Source organism: Capricornis sumatraensis, chromosome 16 (genome assembly GCF_032405125.1).
Source record: "Capricornis sumatraensis isolate serow.1 chromosome 16, serow.2, whole genome shotgun sequence".
Taxonomy (NCBI): domain Eukaryota; kingdom Metazoa; phylum Chordata; class Mammalia; order Artiodactyla; family Bovidae; genus Capricornis; species Capricornis sumatraensis.
In genome coordinates, this window is record NC_091084.1 from 63,147,736 (window position 1) to 63,168,360 (window position 20,625).

The following is a 20,625-nucleotide window of genomic DNA, read 5'->3' on the forward strand; positions in this document are numbered from 1 at the left end:
CATGTTAATGCTTCCCAAAGGTAGTCACCATCAACACCACCAAATTTAAGCAATACTAACCCTAAATACTTACACTTTGAACTTTAAAACTGAGCAGTGAAGTCATTCAGAACCAAGGCCAAAAAAAAAGAAAAAAGGTGCTTAAATAAGAAACAGTAGAGGTTTATTCTTGAAGGACAGAAAAAGGAAAAATTTGTGTTTGGTCTTGGTGAGCCAAACATTATACAAAGAGGAAAACCCTTTTTTAAAAAAATCTTGTTTACATTAAGACCCAGAGCAAAAAGAAATAAGCAGAATATGGACACCATCCTAAAATGACATAAATTCACAAAACAAAGCTGAATCTTGGAATAATACTGTATGAATGACTCTTAGGAAACCTAGTAGTGATTTTTCTTTAAAAGGAAGAAGAAATGATTATGTGAGCCATACCGAAAGCCAGTTTCCATTTAAGAGGAGGCACAGCTCTAGGGTGGGGAAGGAGGGATATTCTGAGAATTCATTATGGTAAAAAGCATTTGTTTACTCGGAGTAATTTGAATGTTCTTACTCAAACATTCAGCTCAAATTCTGTTCACAAGGTCTCCCTAAGTCAGTCAAGTCTGAGAAAAATCTTGTGATTCTACCAAGGACATCACAAATAGACGGCCACCATCCTGGAGGATGGCATCAAGGCATCCCTGAAGAGTTCCCATTCATAAATATATAAATATACCTATCAATAAATAAATAAAAGTTATTTCAAGAATGAGTAAAAGGCCACCTCTGGGCACAGTTTCCACACTGTGCTTGCCATGCGGTCCCCGGGTGTGTGCCTGGAACTCCATTCAAAAGGACAGCTCATCTCCCTAGGGTGAGGGCAGAAGGCAGAAGGCAAGGCAGCCAACCCATCCTGCTGGACCAGAGGGCATCTACAGCTGAGCGGCTGCATCAGACTAAACCAGGCTGTGGAGCCACTGCGCCCTGGCAAGCTTGACCCTCTGAGGAGCGTATACGTGCCTAAGTGCACACAGGCAGCTCCTCTGCCCCACAACACTCCCCTTCTCCCGTCTCCACCTCCTGCACCCAAATGTCACAGCCAGTTCTCCAAAGTCTCTGCTTCCTGCACAGCAGAGCCGTGGGCCAGGACCAGCTGCCTGACCCTGGCCCAAATCATAGTCGGTTGGAAACCATCCCTTCTTGCAGTGAGGAGGTGAGGTAGCCAGCAGCCACTGCACGCACTCACACACGGCCCTCCTCGGACAGTTCCCCCAGCACGTGTTCCTCCGGGAATGCAGGTGGCAAAATGTCAAGAGGGGGAAATATCTGCACAGGTGTACCAACAGTGCATATGTGTACGTGCTCCTCTGCAGAAGTGTACACACATGCAACACAGACGGGCTCAAACTGCATACACACGTATAAAAATGGCAGTCAGCATGTCTCTGTGCAGCAAGTCTGGTGGAATAAAATTATTAATATAAAGCATGCTAGAGAGATCAATCACAATTATCTGTTCACAAGTATATGCTTTAACTAGATGTCGAACTAGATTTTTTTTTTTTAAGCCTCCAATTAATTTCTCTATTTCTGACTGTTTGCCTTCAGGGGTTAAAAACAAAACCAAAAAAGAGCAGAGTACAATTCAGTAGATGTGTGTCTTTGTCCCCAGAGGGTTTTGCCTGTGCAGGCATTTAATCTAGACTGCCAGACCCCCAGCCTTTGACTGAAGCGTGCAGAAGAAAACTTATCCATATTGACTTATATGTTACACAGAACAGACAGAAATAAAAGTCTCAGACAGGCCTCTTTCACCCAACAAAGGCTCATTTTTTTCCATTCTTTGCTTGGGCTCAAGCACTCCTGCCCTGCGTGCCGCCACTTTAAACATGATCAGATCTGTGCTTCATTGCAAATAACAACTGACCAACAATGGGCCCTGCTTCATAGATTTGGGAATGTTTGGCTTAAGCTGCCAATGACTGAAGGCCTTTAACTCCCACCGGCCAGTCACAGTCCGCTTTGTTGTTGTCTGTTGATGTGTCTGTGCTCATTATTCCTTGACATGCAACATCCCCCCTCCACCCTCCAACCATCCACAACCACACAGAAAGCGAGATTCAAATGGAACAGCTGTAGTGGTTCAATGGGAAATGATGCCTCTTGTGCAAAGGGGAGGGAGACAGAAAAGGGAGAGGGCCTGTTTGAGAAAGGCAGCGGCTTTCAGGGAATCTTGTATTAGAAATCTACTTTTGAATATACTTCAGTGAAATCACTGTTGAAACAGGCTGACAATGGAAATCTGCCCAGATTGAAAATGCCAGCCCTAATTCAAAAGACAATTCCTAACTAATAGCTTGTTGCATTTTTAAATTATTTCTAGACTTTGAGCTTTTGAATTGAACAGATAACTGGGAAATGCTACCATTTTGTATATATACTGTGGGTATAAATGGGCACAGATCTACACACAGCTTCCAGTGGAGTTTTTCTTTCTAACACATTTGTGATTTGATACCTGTAAAAATTACCTCTTAAGGATCATCAGGATTTAAAACAGAGTATGTATGAAAGTAACCATTGGTTTAGAATGTTAATCTAACATGGAAACAAAATTTGTAACACCACACTATAAGGTTAAAAAGAAAATAGTATAATAAAGGAAATACAAAGGCTTTGGCATGGTTTTTACAATCAACAATGGTTAATTTTGATATGTAGTTGTGAACAACTTCAAAACACTTAAGTTTAAAACTCTTGCAAGCACTTTTAATTGATTAGGAATGAATTCTAGATGCACAAAATGATTGGACTGTGAACAGTAATACAACTATATCTAAGAACAATTAACTTTCGCCGGCCAAAAAAGAAACTTATGATTGCATGAAAATGTGTATAAAACATCTATAGAGTATTCTTGTCAAATATAAATGAAATTAACTTTATTATAGAAATCATTCTGAGGATTTCTAGGGAAGACAAATACTTACATTTTGACATAAAACAAATTGGATTATATCAAAGACACACTCTACCTTTCAGCTATCAACTTTTTTCTTCCTTGAATTTATATCTTACCCTTTTGTTTTGCACATAAACTTCATCTGTTAACAACCTTTGGAAAACCAACAGATATTTCTTAACATAAATCTAGTGCATGTTGTTCCAGGTTTAATTATATGCAAGGAATGATACAAACGTGGAACATCAGTCCATAAACTATGAACAGATGGGTAGAAGTATTCCATATATCTTGATAAAACTCTTAAATTCGTGGCAAAGCTTGTTGATCATGATTTCCTTTTTTCTTTTAAAACAACTTCATGATCAACAGAGATCAAACATCCATCCAGTCTACGTTGTTCTTTTTCATTATAACATACAAATGCCCATTTACAAATAATACACCAAAATGAATAAAAGTTTGGATACCAAAATGAAGATTTGTTCCAACTGATATCGTGCCTTCTGTATACAAAGGTCCTTGTTTTCAAGTCCATTCCCCAGTGGTACACCAGAGGACACAACTGGAGAACTGAAGTGCTTCTAACAGCCATTTTTCTTTCCTTCCTGAACGCCCAACTGCTGTGTCCACATAGTCACTGACTGAATTAACACAATATATTCTTTTTGTTTGTTTTTTTGATTTTTTTTTTTTACTGTAATCTTGGCCAATATTGAGACATATCAGGTTCACTTCCAGGAACTTGAACTGGAACTGACACACCAGGGGAAATGAGTCCTAGAAGTGGATGAAAGAAATAGCCATGTAGAGATTCCCTTCGAGAGACAGGCATGGAGTATGAATTTATAAGTTAAAAAAAAAAATCTTTAGTACTTTCTAACATTTCAAATATATTAAAAAAAAAAAAAAAACTTTCAAGTCTTACAAACAAAAGTAGCACCTTCAGAAACAGAAAACATATTCACATGCACCTACTGAATCCCAATCCCCCCGCCCAAAAAGGCCAACTCCAGGCCTCCCTGGTGGCTCAGACAGTAAAGAGTCCACCTGCAATGCAGGAAACGGGTTCGATCCCTGAGTGGTGAAGATCCCCTGGGGAAGAGAACGGCTATCCACTCCAGTATGCTTGCCTGGAGAATTCCGTGGACAGAGAAGCCTGGTGAGCTACAGTCCATGGGGTTGCAAACAGTCTGAGTATGACTCAGGACACGACTGAGCAACTAACACTTTTACTTTCTACTTGTCTGTATGTTTGGAACTTTAGCAACAAAACCATCCTGGGAAACCAAAGTAGTACTTCTTCAGTTCCAATGAAAAGCACAGAAGAACTGGAAGGACCTGAGAAGTCTTTCCAGTAAGCTCAGACGAGGTGGGGGGATGGCCTTCACTGTTGAGTTTGGCTAATACAATAATTTTTCCTTCTGAAAGATACATTTTCGGGTCTTGCCTTCATATGCAACTTCTGCAACCAAATTCAGGAAAAACAACTTTTTTTGTCAGTATGGCATTAAGTTACTAACTAGTTTGACTGAATTCCCCTTTTGAATTAGTTTTCCCCAGAGAAGCGAGCTACTGCTGCTGCTGCTGCTGCTGCTGCTGCTAAGTCGCTTCAGTCGTGTCCAACTCTGTGCGACCCCATAGATGGCAGCCCACCAGGCTCCCCCATCCCTGGGATTCTCCAGGCAAGAACACTGGAGTAGGTTGCCATTTCCTTCTCCAATGCATGAAACTGAAAAGTGAAAGTGAAGTCGCTCAGTCGTGTCCGACTCTCAGCGACCCCATGGACTGCAGCCTACTAGGCTCCTCCATCCATGGGATTTTCCAGGCAAGAGTACTGGAATGGGGTGCCATTGCCTTCTCCAGAGAAGCGAGCAACAGAGAGTAAAACACACCATCACACAAGGCTGGCAGAGTCTTTCCAGGTAAACTACGAATGAAGGGAGGTGACCTGGCAAAAGAAGCTGCAAAGGCCACCTCTGTGCAGCCTGCGGAGAGCAGCAGCTCACCTGTGGAAGTGGCGCCCGAGGTACCCATTGGCTGGCTGTTCATGTGTGTCTGCATATGTGGGGGGGTGTAGGTATCATAACTCCGCCCGTTCACCGAAGGGCTGGTGGGCAGCATGCAGGAGTACGAGGAGGTCTGGCTAGGGACTGGGGGCTGGGAGGAGAAAGGCAAACCTGTGGTTACCGAGAGACACATTGCACAGCCACACGCCCAGGCTCCCTCCTCCCCAGGACTCTGCCAATAAGTCTGAAGACACTCGCAAGTAAACCACTGGAATTCCACGTGGGGACTCTAAGATTGGGCCTCCAACTGGTCCTTCTATTGTCCACTGCTAGAGGAAAGTTGCCTACATACAAAATTCAGACTATTGTCCAGCTAGATGGTTGGCACCATCCATAAAATGAACAGAATTTTTGTCCGTTTTCATCTTGGACCTTCGCTGGCACCTTTAGAGAAGTTTTAACATGAGGACTTCCATAAATACATTACCCCTCTCTCACAAATTCAATCTATTAATATTTGGGAATCCAATGACACCCCCACCCCTTAAACCCTGTTATTTCAATCTTTGAGGCAGAAAACAGCAGGAGGAACTCTGTGTAAAGTTTGGTTTAGGGACCTTGGAAGCCTTTCATGGTGGGACTCCTGGATTTAAAGATTCTTGAAAAGGCAGATCAGTAATGATCTCAGGTTAGAGTAGTCAGAAGTGTCAGGAAAAACCTAGCCCTACCATGAAAATTTGCTGTGACTTTCTTATAGACCCCAAACCCAAGATTGCGTTTAATCCACAAAATTATGCTGCTACCCTCTAAATATTTAGAATCATAGTAGTAAAAAGATAAACTTTTATCCTAACTAAATAAATATACAAGGCTGGGACAAAACTCCTCATGAGTTCTCACAGGGCTCTGATGGGGCAGCAAACTTGGGATGAATTAATAGAAGCATAATGTCAGGAGCAAGGGAGATGACACTACTGCTCTAATCTGCAAACTATAGAAATGTTTAACATTCCAAGATCCACATCCTCAGAGGCAGTGACACATTAGAGAAGGTCAGAGAAGGACACCTGCTCCTTATAAAATGGTTGAAGATTTTGGTCAACAGGATAAACTGATGGAAAGACAGGACACCCTCACCCAACTCCAAAAGTCTAAGAACAATTTTCTCTGAATTGTTGATACTTTAATTTTGTTTTAGGAATATATATATGGTTTGAATGATATTATACATTATTTTATTTTTAAAAATCAGCATCTGAAATAAATCGACCCACATGGGCCTATATGTGGACACAACTCTAACAGAATAGCAGCATCTATTTAATTGTTTGTTTTGTCATATACACAGTTTTTATCTTCACAGAAACCTAGGTATTGCTAGAATTTATAAAACTGAACAAGACAGTCAGTGGCCTTATTAAAGTCAGAGGATGACTGCTAACATCGAGTTCAAAGAGGCAAGCAGGCCCTCAGGGCCTTGCCAGAATTTCAGCTTGCATTTGTTTCTATCCTGAAATCACTTCCTCCAGGCAACCTTGACTTCTAGAAAATTCCAAGGCAGTTGTAGCCACCCCAACTAATGGGCTGTTAATCCCTTAATTTACATTAATTGCTCTATGGTCAATAATATCCAGATGCAATAAAAATAGACATGTGAATAATGCCTCTGAAGCTGCTTATCTAGCTGTTCCTATATTAATCTAAAGACCGTGAAACATTTATTTTAGTGTGATTTGGGTTAGAAATCCAGCCAAAGATGTTCAGTGGAGAATAAACTATCTGTGTATCCCCCAATCTGTTTCTATCAGGGGCTCATGCTGGCCAGTCTCATACTACCCAGCATCTCTAACTGCTGTACAAACAGAACAAGAGTCCTGAAGAAGTCATGGCAGGAGGCCCACCAGAAGACCAATATTCTCCCCACCAAGAAACCCTCTGGCTTCAAGGTTCCAGTACACCCTGCCTACCTTATACAGCTTCCATCATAAAATAGGATTAGCCTAGTTCAGGACCTAGCACATATAGGGGCCAATATCTATTTAGGATGGAATTGAGTAGGGGCATCTTGTTATACCAAGTGAATAGCATCAACCTTACCAGGCATTTAGTTATGCCAGAAACTCATCACATCATTCACAGCAAAGATACATGATATTTCTAGCAAATACTTTCTATTCTTTTTATTCTAAGATAGAGAAAGCAAGCTATCTTTTCCTCTATGTTAAGTAAATCACACTATACAAATATGAAACCCAATTCTGATCCTTTGTTTCTTCCTCACTAGTTTATCACAAACATCCTAAATAACATCTAAAATACCCGACTATAAATTTATTTATACAAACACCTGAATATAAACCTGTTTTACCCATATTAACCCCTTACTAGCTAATAATTTGCCAGCATTATTTTCATTTTCTGGTCCAAGTTTCACACTGGTCCCTAAAGCATGCCCCATTCTCATCCAACATCATCAAGCTGACATTCCCAAAGAGCAAAAAGCAGATTAACTGGACTGAAAATCAAGTTTTTGTTTTATTAAAGGCATGAATCAATCAGTTAATCAATCAACTAAAAGACTGGATTGACTGCTTTCATCTTAGACTTCACTGGTCAAGCCAATCACTGTACCGAGAAAGTCTCCCAAGGGTAAACACAGGGCCAATGAGGTCTGCATGCCCCAACCCGCGCCTAACCTCCTCTCCCAGGGACCCGTTAAGTGGGCAACCGCCGGCCTCACTTACTTGCATAGGCAGATTATTCGCCATGGTGAAGCTGGGCATGGGCGGCAGAGCACTGTACGTGTTTGTGAGGGCTGTGTCTGTTCGGCCCAACATGGAGCCAGAGGTGAAGGAGGAAACTGCAGGGAGAAGAACACAACCGTCGTGGTGAGAGTCAGAGCCAAGGGCAAAAAGGCTGAAACACACTGATCAGTAGAATTAATATCTCCAGTTACCAGGCGTGGTGGGTTGTGGGATGGGTTGGTAGACACTGGTGCTGAAACTACTGCTGATAGGAATATGACTAGGTGTGTTGCTGGCTTGTCTTCTCTGATTCCTCAGCTTTTCTTCTCTTCTCCATTTGGCCCTTCGATTAGAAAACCATACCTGGAAATCAGACAGAACAGGTGAGCCCTGTGCCTGCTCCCAGCTCCGCCCCATCCCTGACAGAGCCACTGTCCTCCTCCCCCAGGCCCCGAGTGACAGCAAAGCATTTAGCAAACTAAATCTGTTTCTATTTATACAAACAAAGGACATTCCTTAGAAGCCCCTGGGTCTCTGAAAAAGGCAAACAGTATGAGTCACAAGAACACATGAACACACAGTCCCCTGGTACCTGTATCCTCGCTTCAGGTAGATCTATTTTGGCCGCTAGTCTTTCTCGGGCAAACACATCTGGATAATGGGTTCTCTCAAACTCTGAAAGAGTAAGTTGCATTTTCTGTGTTGCACCAGAACTATACAAAAGCCTGGATCAAGCTGATTTCCACCTCCTGACTTCCATCACTTTCAACCAATTCCCTTTAAAATGCTACTACTATTAGCATTGACTGTACTTCGAAGAACTATCCCATCAGAACCATGTTCTATTTTTTTGTTTAATGACATTCATTCAAGGTCTCTTCTGTGGCCTGAATTAGCCAAATCATCATTCTTTCTTTATGAGAAGTCAGATTTTTTATCTTTGAATTACTGGTACATGAAAAGAAGAAAGAAAACACATACACTAAAAGAGATGCCCTGAAAAGAAAGAAAGAAAAAGGAAACCTTTTCAGGCCTCTGTGCAAGGGCCCTGGCTAAATTTAGCTCTTTGTACTGAAGATGTGGCATTTACTTTGATTTACTGCTTCTCTACTTTGAAAAACTCCATCACCTTTCTCCAGGGCCTCAATTTGCTCTTGGGTAAAGGATGTTCTATTTCTTTGCAGCTTCCGCTTCAGCTGAAGTCGCATTTGGGCCTCATCTGAATCTTCTCCATTGGAACTGATGGAGTTGGTATTCTCTCCCCCTCCTTCCTGCTGCTGGCAGCCATCTGGACCAAAAAGAACAGGACAGTAAGAGAAATTTGGAATAACTTGGAGTCTCCAAAAGGGGCCTCACACAGCCATAAACTCCAAGAGCAGTCTATTCTCACAGTCTCACCAAAACATTCCCGAGGTAACTGTCAGCCTTCAAAAGACATTAGTGACACATGTTACCTGACCACCATTTTCTGTTTTTATTATGATGAGACTGTGCAACATAGATACTTGTAGAATGGCATTTCTGTGAATGACAAAATGAGTGGTGAAGTTTCCAATTAAAATGATCTTTCATAACTAACCTCGACCCTCCACATGCTTCACCCAGCTCCCTCTCCTTGCAGAATTTATTTACCTGTGGCTGTGTTGGGAAAATAGAAGAGTAATGTTCAAGATTTCAGCTGATCTATAATCAGTAATTCCTACCTAATCAATTAGATGTTGATAGGTTTGTAGAAAATGCTATTAAGAAACCAAACCAAGCTTGTAATCTTAAAAAAAAATATTTATCTAGTTTTTATTTGAATTCTGCACAGTCAATTTCATTTTAAAGGTTGTGAATTTAGAAGTGCTCGCATTGTTCTGCAGTTTTATTCAACTATTGTATGAGTGCGCTTTGCCTTGACACCTATTACGAGCACAGCTGTAATTATATCATCACCAAGAACAGGCTATAATTGCTGAAAATGGAATTTTATATTTAGATAAAAGGACTGTCCATTCTTTGTAATGTGTTGCACCAGAGAAAAGTAAGATTTCTTTTAAATTTTTAACGTGTAATTTTAAAAAAGAAATAGTAGAGAGTTCACTAACTAGCTAAATATGCTATGCTGCAGCTGAATCCTTGGCATATCATTTAAGTGGTACATTTTTAATTAGGGCATTTCCACCACTTTTAATTTCTATCATTAAACAGGGGAAAGTTTTATTGTTTTCCTTTGCTGCTTGGAGGGCAAGATGTGCACTTGGGCAAGCTGTCTCCTTTTGCGCCTTGCTGGAGAGGAAAGGATTCAGTTCTCGATAGGCCTCCAGGGCCACTGCCTCCTGGGTCCTTGGTCTTAGGTCCTAAGGCCCCCAAGAGATACCAATCGAGGCTGCCCCCCTCCCCATCCTAGCGACTTGGCCCTGGGGGGAGGAGCCTCTGGGGCGCCTTGGTGGGAATCGACTTGGCCAGGAATATCATTTATAACCGGGAGACAATAGGCAGTGCCTTCAAAGAGTTCAGGGAATTGTGACAGGATCTAGTGGGATCTTTTCAGGAACTTTGAAATGTTTTAAAACCCCAACTTTCTCCCCCATTTAAACAGGCGGATTCATCAGCACTGGCCACCATATGGGCCCTTGGAGATCTATTGAGATGACCACCAACACTTGAATAGCGAGGGGCTGCTTTTCAGCACAGCACAATGCCCCGCGAGTAAGGGAAACTATTAAACTCCTGGGGCAGGAGCGTTGGCAAACTTTCGTGGGCAGAATTTCGAGGCCACAATGAGCGCGGACAACAAAAGGATTCTCTTGAGGCGTGCAGCGGGCCACATTGTGTTACAAGAAGCCCAGTCAACAGACTTTTCAGTGAAGTGTGTTAACCCCTCTGCTCTGCTATCATTAATCACTGTCCGAAGAGCGGGCGCCTCAATGCTATTTAGGGCGCTTGGCTGGGGGCTGGAGGGTGGATGGGGGGCTGGGGCAGAGGGTGGAGGGGGGCGCAGGGACAGTGGATGAGGACGGGATGTGGGGGGAAGCGGGGAGGAGAGGCAGAGGGGATGATGACGGGGGGGGGGGGGGGGGGAGAGACAGGAGGGGAGGGGGTAGAGAAAGGTGGGGCTAGAAAGAGGCTCCAAAGAGGAATAGGCCAGAAAGGTGCAAGAAGGACAGAAAAAGAGTGCCGAGGGGAAAAGAGACGAGGGTCAGCAGACAAGGGGAGAGAGGAAGGGAGATAAGAGAGAGACAGAGACTTAGTAAATGGGCTACTTCGGGTAGTCTGGCGCTACATCAGAAAGGTGGGGCTTGGGGAGCCGTTCACTCACATGTGCCTGCACCAGCGTCTGCGCTAATTTACTGCCCCAAGTTTCATGGTGACTTTTCAACGTGTTTTTCAGGGAGCGAAATGCCGAGCCCCCTTTCTTTTCGGATTCAGTCGATGAGGAAGACTTTAGAAATAGACTTTGGGGGACCAACCAGTAAGGCCCATCAGTTATTGCTTTTGGAAAGCACAAACAGAAACCTGCGATCCTCCAGCGTGTAGGGAAGGGACCGAACACAATCCCATCTTGCTGGGGTGGCGGTCACTCAGACGCCTTCCAGGAGGCCACATCCCAGTCCTTTTATCTGGCACATTCGATCTCTCCAATTAAACAAAGCTACCCGGGTGTGCCTCGGAAGACCCCCACAGATAGCATTCTCTGCTGACGTTTGCTTCACTGATGCTTTCCTAATTTTAAAACATGGACATGTGCTCACGTTCTCCTTCTTCCTCTCCACACCACCCCACCCCGCGCCCCCCACACACACTCACACACACACACACACACACACACCACACTTACAAGAACGAAGGTGCAGCACCGACTTGGGAAGTGATTTTTAAGGGGAGTCATTTAACAGAGGATGAGGAGTGCTTGATTTTAAACCTCTTTGGGGAGAAACAAACAGCAGTGGAGACAGAGGCGGGTCAGGAGAAAGTCGTGGCTGCAGGATCCCTCCAAGGCCCCACAGAGCCAGTGTGCACCGCTGAAACCTTGCTACTTTAGCAACAGTGCGCAGCCAGGCGGTGCGGGAGAGGTCACTCTTAAACTGGGTGCCTCTCCTTTTTTTTTCTTTAGTGGATTTATTTTCCACTCTTAAAAGCTTTTTAGCAAAATAAAACTAGAAGTTGGATCTCGGATTCTCCCCATGATAAACCTAAGTGGCAGACAATTAAGATATCTTCTTTAAAAGGCGCCCCCTCAGAGCGCAAAAAAAGGGCCCTTGAATGGGCGCCGTCCACCTTCCAGCCTAATCCGCGAGAAGGCGAGTGAAAGCGCCTCCCATTCTCCCAGCCCCAGGACCATCTGACGCTCGGGATAGGATTTGTTTCCTGGAAGGAGAAGGGAGAGAGAGAGAGAAAGAAGAAGAAGAAGAAAAAAAAAAGACGCTGGGAAATAAAATCATTCCTTAGTTTCTTAGTGTCTTAATCAGTGAGGCGGAAAACAAGCAAGAAAAGATAGCAACCCGGTTGCGGCACCTTTTCAGCTCTGGAGCGCGGATCAAAACATTGAAGCATCTGTTGAAAAAAGAGACTGACTAAATCCTATAGAAGGCCTGGGTATTACGGGGGGAGGGGGAGGAGATAAGAAAAAGTGTCTCCGTGATCCCTAAAACCACCAAATCGCTGGAGAATTGGGGGCCGGATAGAGTTGTCTCCTGTGGTTGTCAGCCCACATCGGCACAATTTTATTCACCGCCGCTTGGCGTTGATCAGATGGAAACCATATTTGTCTCCCTCTGAGACCTAACCTCGCCTTATGCTTTCGGAGTCACGGACTCTTTTAAAACCCCAAACCGGCTTCCTGGGCCGGGAAAGGGGGCGAGGGAGGGAGGGGGGCCTTCTTAGCGCCCAAAGAGCCAAGGATTCCCGGCATGTCAGCCGTGGCCACCGGTGCCCTGTGGCCCCTGCACCCGGGCACTCCGCGCTCGGCTGGCGTGACCGTCCTCCCCACGCAGCGGGGACCAGGCACAGGTGTGGGCAGGGGGTTGGGGGAGGCTTGGGGGGCGGGGAGCGGGGGCCGGGGGCCGGGGGCAGAGGGAGAACCGGCAGTTGGTGAGCCAGAATGCTCTAGCAACTGGGTGCCTGAAAGAAAGTTCAAAGCTCCTGAACGAGCGCCACCTCCCGCCCCAGCTAACAGGAGCCTTCGCGCCCAGGGCTCAGCCTGCCCAGGCCCGGTCACCGTGTCCCGCGCCCTCCTGGAGATTTCTCTGGCAGACGAGGCGGCGGGGTGGGGTCACCCGGACCTCAGGTTGGGGTGGGGGTGGTGCTGGGGGCGAGCAGTGGGGGTGCGTCCCTTGGTGTGTCCGGTGTGCGCACGTTGGAACCCTACAGTTTCAAAGGTCAGGTGAGGGTACGGAGGTCTCGCCCTCGTCCTCACCAGAGGCCAGAGGGGGCCAGCGGGGAGGCAGTGCCTCCTCGGGGGGGCAGGCTGCCGCACCCCGGGAGGCCGAGGTTCGGCCCGATCCGGGCGAGCGGGCGGGCGGGTCGCCCAGGGGAGCCGAAGCCCTGCGCCTCGGGAGGCCTCGGCCCGGCCGAGCGCCGCGCTGAGAAACACCGAGCCAGCGCTTTGCTCCCGGTCTTCCCAGTGTCCGTCCTGTACTGTTTTCTGGTCTTAAAACTGACATGTCTAATTGGCAATTGGTGCCGAATCGTGTCCAGAGGTCTCTTGTGGAACATTTCTACAGCTGTCTCCTTCAACTAGACGCTTATTCATGTCGCCTTAATGAGAAACAAAACGTTCTCTAATGAGCAATTACAGAGCGACAGGATTGTTCCCATAACAAATTCTTGCGAGTGACAGAAGCATCCTTTGTACCAGATATTTCGCATACTGTTACCGATTTTCCCTTCCCTCGCCCGGCTCCGTGGAGGCGCGGGGCACCCAGATTGGGTTGAGAGCGCACGGAGGCGAGGGCAGCCCCGTCAGCGGCCCCCTCACCGCCTCCCCTGGCCGGGAGCCCCCAGGCTTGGTCGTGCTCCGGGGAGGGAGATTCCACGTCCCATTATCCCTCATATTATCTCCTTGTCACGAGGACAACAAATACCGATTAATCTTCGGAGTAAACTGTTTCCTATTCTTGACCAAGCTACCTCCGGTGTGCGGAGGGGAGGGGCGGCGAGAGCCAGCCGACCCGACCCCACCCCCGTCTGCCCCTCTTCCTCCACCCCTTCCCACAGAGCCTGCAATGGCCAGATCCTATCTTTCCTCTCAGCTCCAGGGTAGCTCCCCGTACACCAAAGTCTGGCTCACAGAAGCCTCGCCCCACCTATCTTAATACACAGTCGCCACCCACAAAGAATGAGAACCAGGGGCCCAGAGGAGTGGAGGGGGTCCGAACCTAGAGGGAAGGGTTGTTTTAGTTGGGAAATCAACATTTCCAAGGCCCCATCCTCAACTTGGCCCTGCATCTCACTGTTCACTCTCTCTTATACACCCTACTCATAGTCACATAATTTGTCAATTACAGCAAAAAGCAAGATGATACAATTATGTTTACCTTGCAGTCTGTCAGTGTTAACTTGTCACACTTCTACAGCAAGGGAGCTCTCCGTGCATTTTAATGGCACATTTGAATAGGGCACCACGCAGCTAGCTCATACAGACACACACCTACTCCTGCCCATAACACATACTCAAGCATGCATGCACGCACACACACACACACACTCACCCCAGCCACATTCATGCTACTTTTGACTACACAACCCTTGAATTTCCAGGCCAACCAGACAGTTCAACAAATACCACCTAGATACAGCGCAAGTCAGTATGTCCCAAGCCCTTGAAGAGTTACTCCCACTACGTTCTCCAAGCACAGAAGTCCAGAGAGGGAAGAGGTTGGAGAAGAAGAGGATAGGCAAGGGCTGCATATATGGAGAGTTTGAGGATGGCTGTTTGGGTTTTTACCTTGTGTAGGTTGCCCTGGCACTGATGTTCCCGGATACCAACCCGGGCGGGTGCCCCAGCTTCCGGTCTGCCCATTCAACATCCTTAGTTTATCATACATGCCGTCTGCGCCCATCTGTTGCTTTTCGCTAGCCAGGTTGCGAAGAACTCTGTTTATTGATGACACCTGCAAATCAAATCAAGATCAAACCAAATGGCAGAGTCTCCTGAAGACACAGTTGCCCTATCTTAAGTCTCCATCTCAGCATGCACCCCTTTAAAGAATTACCCCTAATACATTAGAAAAAAAAAAATCCCCAGCCATCCTGGGACAGTGGGTGGACTTGCAGAGACATCGTGGAAAGAATGCCAGCTATCACTCTGGGCATGGAAACTGAGTTGGGTAAAGACTTGGAAGACTAGGGAGGGGTCCTTCACTGTTGCTCAGTGACTTTGGTGACCTAACTCACATGGCTGCTTTTTTATTATTGTTGCTGTTAAAGAGTCCCCCTCTCCAATATTAAGACTTGACTTAGAGGATTTCTTTCACTGTTGTTTGTTTTTATATTAGGACAGAAATGGATGTTTGATTTCTGAAAGAAGGTTCAAACAGCAAGATGTGGAGGAAGCTTGCTTGAATCTGGTTTTCATTTTCATTTTCCTTCTAGATTTCAGTGACTTTCTCCAGGTGCCTCCACTCTCTACCTTGCCACATGCAAATACGGTGACTAACCCTCCCACACTTGACTTCCATTTCCAGAAGGTCAATAAAAAGGTCAAGGTGCTCCTCTCAAGACCCCCAGTACAGAGGTGACAAACAGAGGTGGAGCAGAGAGGAGAGAAAGAGAGACACTGGCAGGAAGGAGAGCAGGGGGACGTAGAGAAAGTGATGGTAAAGAGGGAAGAGCATGGAGCTTAAGGCAGGGAGAGGGAATGTTCTCAGTGAACTTACACTTGGTATGTTATCGTTGGTACAGACCCCCTCGGACAGTAATCTGTCTCGGATTTCCCAAGCAAAGATGGACGGGCACTCCCGCTTATACTGGGCTATTTTGCTTACAACTTCTGGAGTCGCTACTCTCGGTTTACTACCACCGATTGCCCTGGGTCTGATGGAGCCAGTCTCGTAATACCTGCCCAGAATTTTACTCACACATCCGTTGGACACCTGCATAGGGGAAGTGGACAGAAAACCACATTATTAATAATTTCAAGACAAAAATAAAATTGTTTAAGTATGCATTAAACAATGACAAGCTTACGTTTTGATTGTCCAGCACTTGGACTTTTGCATCTGCATGGGTCTATAACACAAAAATATACCTTCAATGGTACGAGAACTTACTGCAGAGAGCTTTTTTTCTTAAAATTACATTTGTAGCCCTAAAAACTACAAATAGGATGATACTTTCAAACAGTTTGAACTAAAAAAAAAAAAACCTAACTTAAAAGTTTTTAAAACTGTTTTTGTAAGTAAACACTGCCAGAAGATGCATCAAAACGAAGTCAGATTGTTTTGTGCTGATCTTGCCTAAAGTGGTGTTATGTCTTAACGAGTGAAGGGGAAAAATAAACTGAATCTTTAGTTAATTTTCCTTTAAAAATATGCCCAATTGAGTAAATGTGAGTTAGGGAGGGAGGAAAACAGCATTCGCCTTTTAAATTCAATATATATTCTTCATGAATATGAAGAAATAAATATCTCAAACCCTGAGAGGTAACCATGGGGTGAGGGAGAAGGGGATGAAATTATGCAGATTTATATAATTCATTTTATTACAGTTCATAAACTGTTACCACAAAGAACGTTTTTAACAAATGAAAAGAGAAAGGTTTTTTTGTTTGTTTGTTTTTAATTCACACCCAGTTTTTTTCTTAAGCAGATGAATTCTCTTATGTGACCCAGGTTGAAAGAGATCGGGAAGGATGGTGGAAGGAAAGGGGAAAGCAGAAGGCAGGGGAGTGGGGTGGGGGCTGGAATGGGGGGTGAGGGGGGGGTCCATAATTAGCAGCGTTTACAGTAAGAAATGAAGAGAGGGCCTTGAGAGTGGAGGGCCGCGGGGGCGGCGAATGGGGCGGCGCCGGAGGATCACCTGCAGAATTCGGGAAATGTCGCACGGCCGGGCCCCGCTGTGAGCTAGCTCTACGATCTTCTGCCGGGTGGAGTCCGGCAGTGGCCGCCCGTTGACAAAGACACCACCGAGCTGATTCACTCCGCTGTGACCTGAAGAAAGGGAGAGGAGAGCAGAGCAGAGAGGAGGGGAAGAAGGGGCAAGAAAGAGAAGAAGGGGAAGGAGGAGGTGGAGGAGGAAGAAGGAAAAGAAGAAAAGACAACCACAATGCATCCTCAGCTCCCTGCCAGCCCTGGCCAACCTCAGTGATCAGGTCCCTGCTCTCGATGGAAAATGACAACAGGACCTCAAAGCCATTCCAGGCATCGGGCAGCCCAGCCCAGACACAGCGGAGCTCCTGCCCACCGACTGCAGAACAGAAGCACGGTGCAGACACACGTAAGAACACACGCACCTCACTACTACTTAGTGCTTTCACTCCAGAACCCCCAGCCCACTGCTGCCCTCCAGAAACACCCCAGTCAGTCTTTGAACCCGCAAGGCGCAAACAATCAGCTCAGAAACATTCTCCGAAAGATCCCCCCTGAGTGTAACGAAAAACCACGAGTCCTACGTAACCCCCACTGCATCTTCAAGCTCCCTGCACTGTTAGAACTGTGATGGCAAACCCTAAAGCTCTTCAGTGCTCCCTCAGATGCTAGAGTCCAGAAACACTCGCTGTCATACTCCAAACTCTGGTGAAGCACCAGGATTTAAAAAAAAAAAAAAATAGGAGAAGAAAAGGGAATGGAGTAAAGAAGAACCAGAACAGCAAATCTGTAGCTAGTGAACCACAACCTGGGTTCAGCACCTCCCATGCAGGCTTCCTCAAGCCCCTCAGATCGGCTCCAACCACAAAGTAGTCTGGCTGCTACGGTGGGGCAGAGGTCTGGGAGTCTGTCTGCACCAGCTACAGCTCCGCTTTTATTTCCGATGCTAAATTCGGCCCTCCCCACAGCCCAGGACGGATAGGAGCAAAAATCAAAAAGTGAGAAGAAAAGGAAAAGACCACACCACAGTGTCCCCTTCCCTCCTTTATCTGGTTATCTCACAACCTCACCCTATTGTCTAAACTGAGAATAGGGAGAAGGAGTTAGCACCCCTGTAGCCCCCTCCCCAGAAACCACAGGCACACAAATAAAGCCAACTGCCCATTTCCACTTCCTTAAAATTCTCCAACCTGCAGCCCCGACTCTAGAGAGCAGCCCTTCCAGGAGATGTGGCTCCCCAGCTCAGCTCTCCTCTCCTCTCCTCTCCTCTCTTCTCCTTGGAGCCTCTGATAAATTGACTCCAGGAGCCTGAGCTTCTTAGCAATAAATAAGCTCCAAATATAGAAGAGGGGGGAAAATATGATGAGCCTCTCTGACATTTGTCTTTAAAATAAAACTAGCTGCACGTCAAGTTTGAGCTTAATTTCTGGAAATAGGCGGAAGTCGCTCCGGATCATGCATGGAAGGCTAATTGAAAAGATCAGTCGGGGCGCTTGTGGCAGCCTTGTCACTTTGTGACAGTGCTCCGCTCCGGGAAATTGCATCGTCACGACAAACGGGACCGTGATAAAACGACCCTTTCCGTCCCTATTTGTAGATCACTCAGACGAGATTGAACTGCACTCGTTTCCCCTTCGAGGGGAGCCGCGTTTTCAGGGCAGCCGAAGGCTTGGGGCAGAGTAGGGGGGGGGGGCTGACTGAGGGGGCGTGCTGAAGCCTCAACTCGATGAGAAGTGACAGGCGTTTGGGGTATCTAGGCTCCGCAGGGCCGGGCTCGAGCAGGGACATCGCGGGGACACCGCTTCTCCAACAGAGCGAGGCCTAGACCCCGCTTCTGGTTTATTGCCTTCCTTTGCCTCTAAAGAACTTCTACTGCTCCAGCTTACAGGAGCCTCCCCTTTGGGCAAAGGACGCCTTCCCGGAAAAAGAAAGGCACTCCCAGAGAAAGATCGAGAAAGACTCTCCAAACTTCACGCGCAGCCGAGGCAATTCCCAATCTGGGAACGCCAACGCGTATGAAGCCGCCTAATCCTAGACCTCCCTCTTTCCCCCTCCCCACAACAGGCAAAAAAAAAAAAACAACCTGCCCGCCACCTCCGCGGCGACCGCCGGCGGGTGCTCGCCCAGGGCCAGGTCGCCTCTGCCAGCATCGAAATGGCAGCGAGGAAGCGCCGCTCTAAGTTCCCCTTCAGAGGTTAAGCCTCAATCATTGTGTCCCTTCCCTAGGGACGGCTGGCGCTCTCGCCCAGTGGCGATGATTATGCGCCTAGAATTCGACCGCGAAGCATCTAATAGGAAAACATATGGTGTCAATTTGGATGCTCTGCGCCTCGCGCACACCCGGGAGCGAGCGGCACAAAGCCCTGCAGGCCGGCCCGCGACCCCGCGCCCCTCGGGGCCCGCCAGCCAGGCCGCAGCAGCAAATGCTCAGCGCCGCGCGCCCAGGACCGGCCTGCCCGAGAGCCTGCGGCTGGGGCCCCTGTGCTGGAGAGGGGAGGACCCAGCAGCCAGGAAGAGTGGCCAGAAGCCCGAGCCTCGCCAAGGAGGGTTCCTACCGGGCCAAGTCCCCGGGGCCTGGCACGTTCTGCACAACTAATCCGCCTTTCCAGCTCGGCGCCCGCTTTGCGCCCTCACCAGCCGCTGAAGGGCCAGGGGACAGCTAGCGGCTGCAGGACAGAGGGATCAGGGGCTAGGGACCCCTCTCAGTCTGCAGTTCGGCAAGGGAAGGTTTCTAGAAGATTTAGGCTTTCAGGCACTCCATACAGCGGAGCCCTTAAACCGCCTCGGGGCACTGCACCTCTACCGGGGCCTAGTTTCACTGGGCCTCCAGGCTCTCAGGCCCTGTCTCAGATTCGTCCTGCCACAAAGCAGCTCCCACGTACTGAGCAGAAAGATGGGATGGTAGCCCAAGGGGTCTAGGCAAAGGGAGGACGGGAGATGCAAGAGCCAGGGAATCAAAGGCACACTGGGCCCGGAACGACTAGGACCCACCCAGTAGCCACCAGGGCAGGGCTGCTCCAACTCTTAGGCTCGATCCCCACTCTCCTCCCAGACCCAGTAAACCTGCTCTCGCCGGTCTGCGCCCTGTAACAGTCCCACGGTTCCAGTACCAACTCCACCCCACCGCAGGCCTGGGTGCCCCACTCCCCTGGCCTTCCAGGCCCCTCTCCAGGGTGGCGATGGGAGGAGCTGCTCTTAGGGTGACTGGGGGAGAGGAGCCCCCCACCCGCCCCAGACGGTGGAGACCTTCAATCTTGACTAAGCCCAAGGGGCCTCCTTCTCGCGCTACGACGGCGAGAGGACTCCGCCCCGCCCCGCTCAGTCCAGCCCCCCTCTCTGGGGTCAGAGCCCGGGCAGGGGCGGGGAGGGGGTGTGAGTTACAGGATTTGGGGGGATGGGGTTTCTCTACCGCAGCTTCGCAAACTCTTGCGGGCTGTTCTCAAGGGCCCAGCCCCTGTTCTTCCAGGAGGAAGCAAGAGAGCAGACGCCCTCCTCTCGTGGAGCAGCTGCCCCGGGTCCCCGGGCCTCTTCCCTCGCGCCCGCGGCCTGGCCAGTGCGGACACCGAGAGCCTCCAAGCCCTCCCCCGACCTGCGCGCTGGTCTGCGCCTCCCCCGCCCGAAGTCCAAAAAGACCAGAGGCAGAGGCACTTACTGTTCTGCATGCTGGCGCTGGCTGGGGGCCGCGGTATCCCACGGGGCTCGAATATGGGGCTCTGTTAGCAAGAATATAGGCATTAATTCTGGGCCGGCACCAGGTAGGCCTACCTCCCTACAGAGGGTGTCCTGGAAGCAGGACAGGAGAAAGCCTCTTCTTTAAGGAAATAATCCACTCCATCAGTTTGGGGCTATTGGATCAATCAGTTTGGGCAGATCAGCTCTGCACTCCAGTACATGCAAAATCTATCTTTTGCATTACAAAT

At 47.7% G+C, this 20,625-nt stretch overlaps 1 protein-coding gene across 1 annotated transcript; it reads right to left on the bottom strand.

Moving 5' to 3' along the window:
- Positions 1-3,635: 3,635 nt before the first annotated feature.
- PAX6 (paired box 6) lies at positions 3,636-20,367 on the bottom strand. Its single transcript, XM_068988249.1, is given in 12 exon segments — positions 3,636-3,721; positions 4,951-5,101; positions 7,695-7,810; positions 7,907-8,057; positions 8,287-8,369; positions 8,824-8,982; positions 14,626-14,791; positions 15,557-15,772; positions 15,867-15,908; positions 16,624-16,691; positions 16,694-16,828; positions 20,358-20,367. Coding segments are annotated over 12 exon segments (1,383 nt in total).
- Between the last annotated feature and the right edge of the window lie 258 nt (positions 20,368-20,625).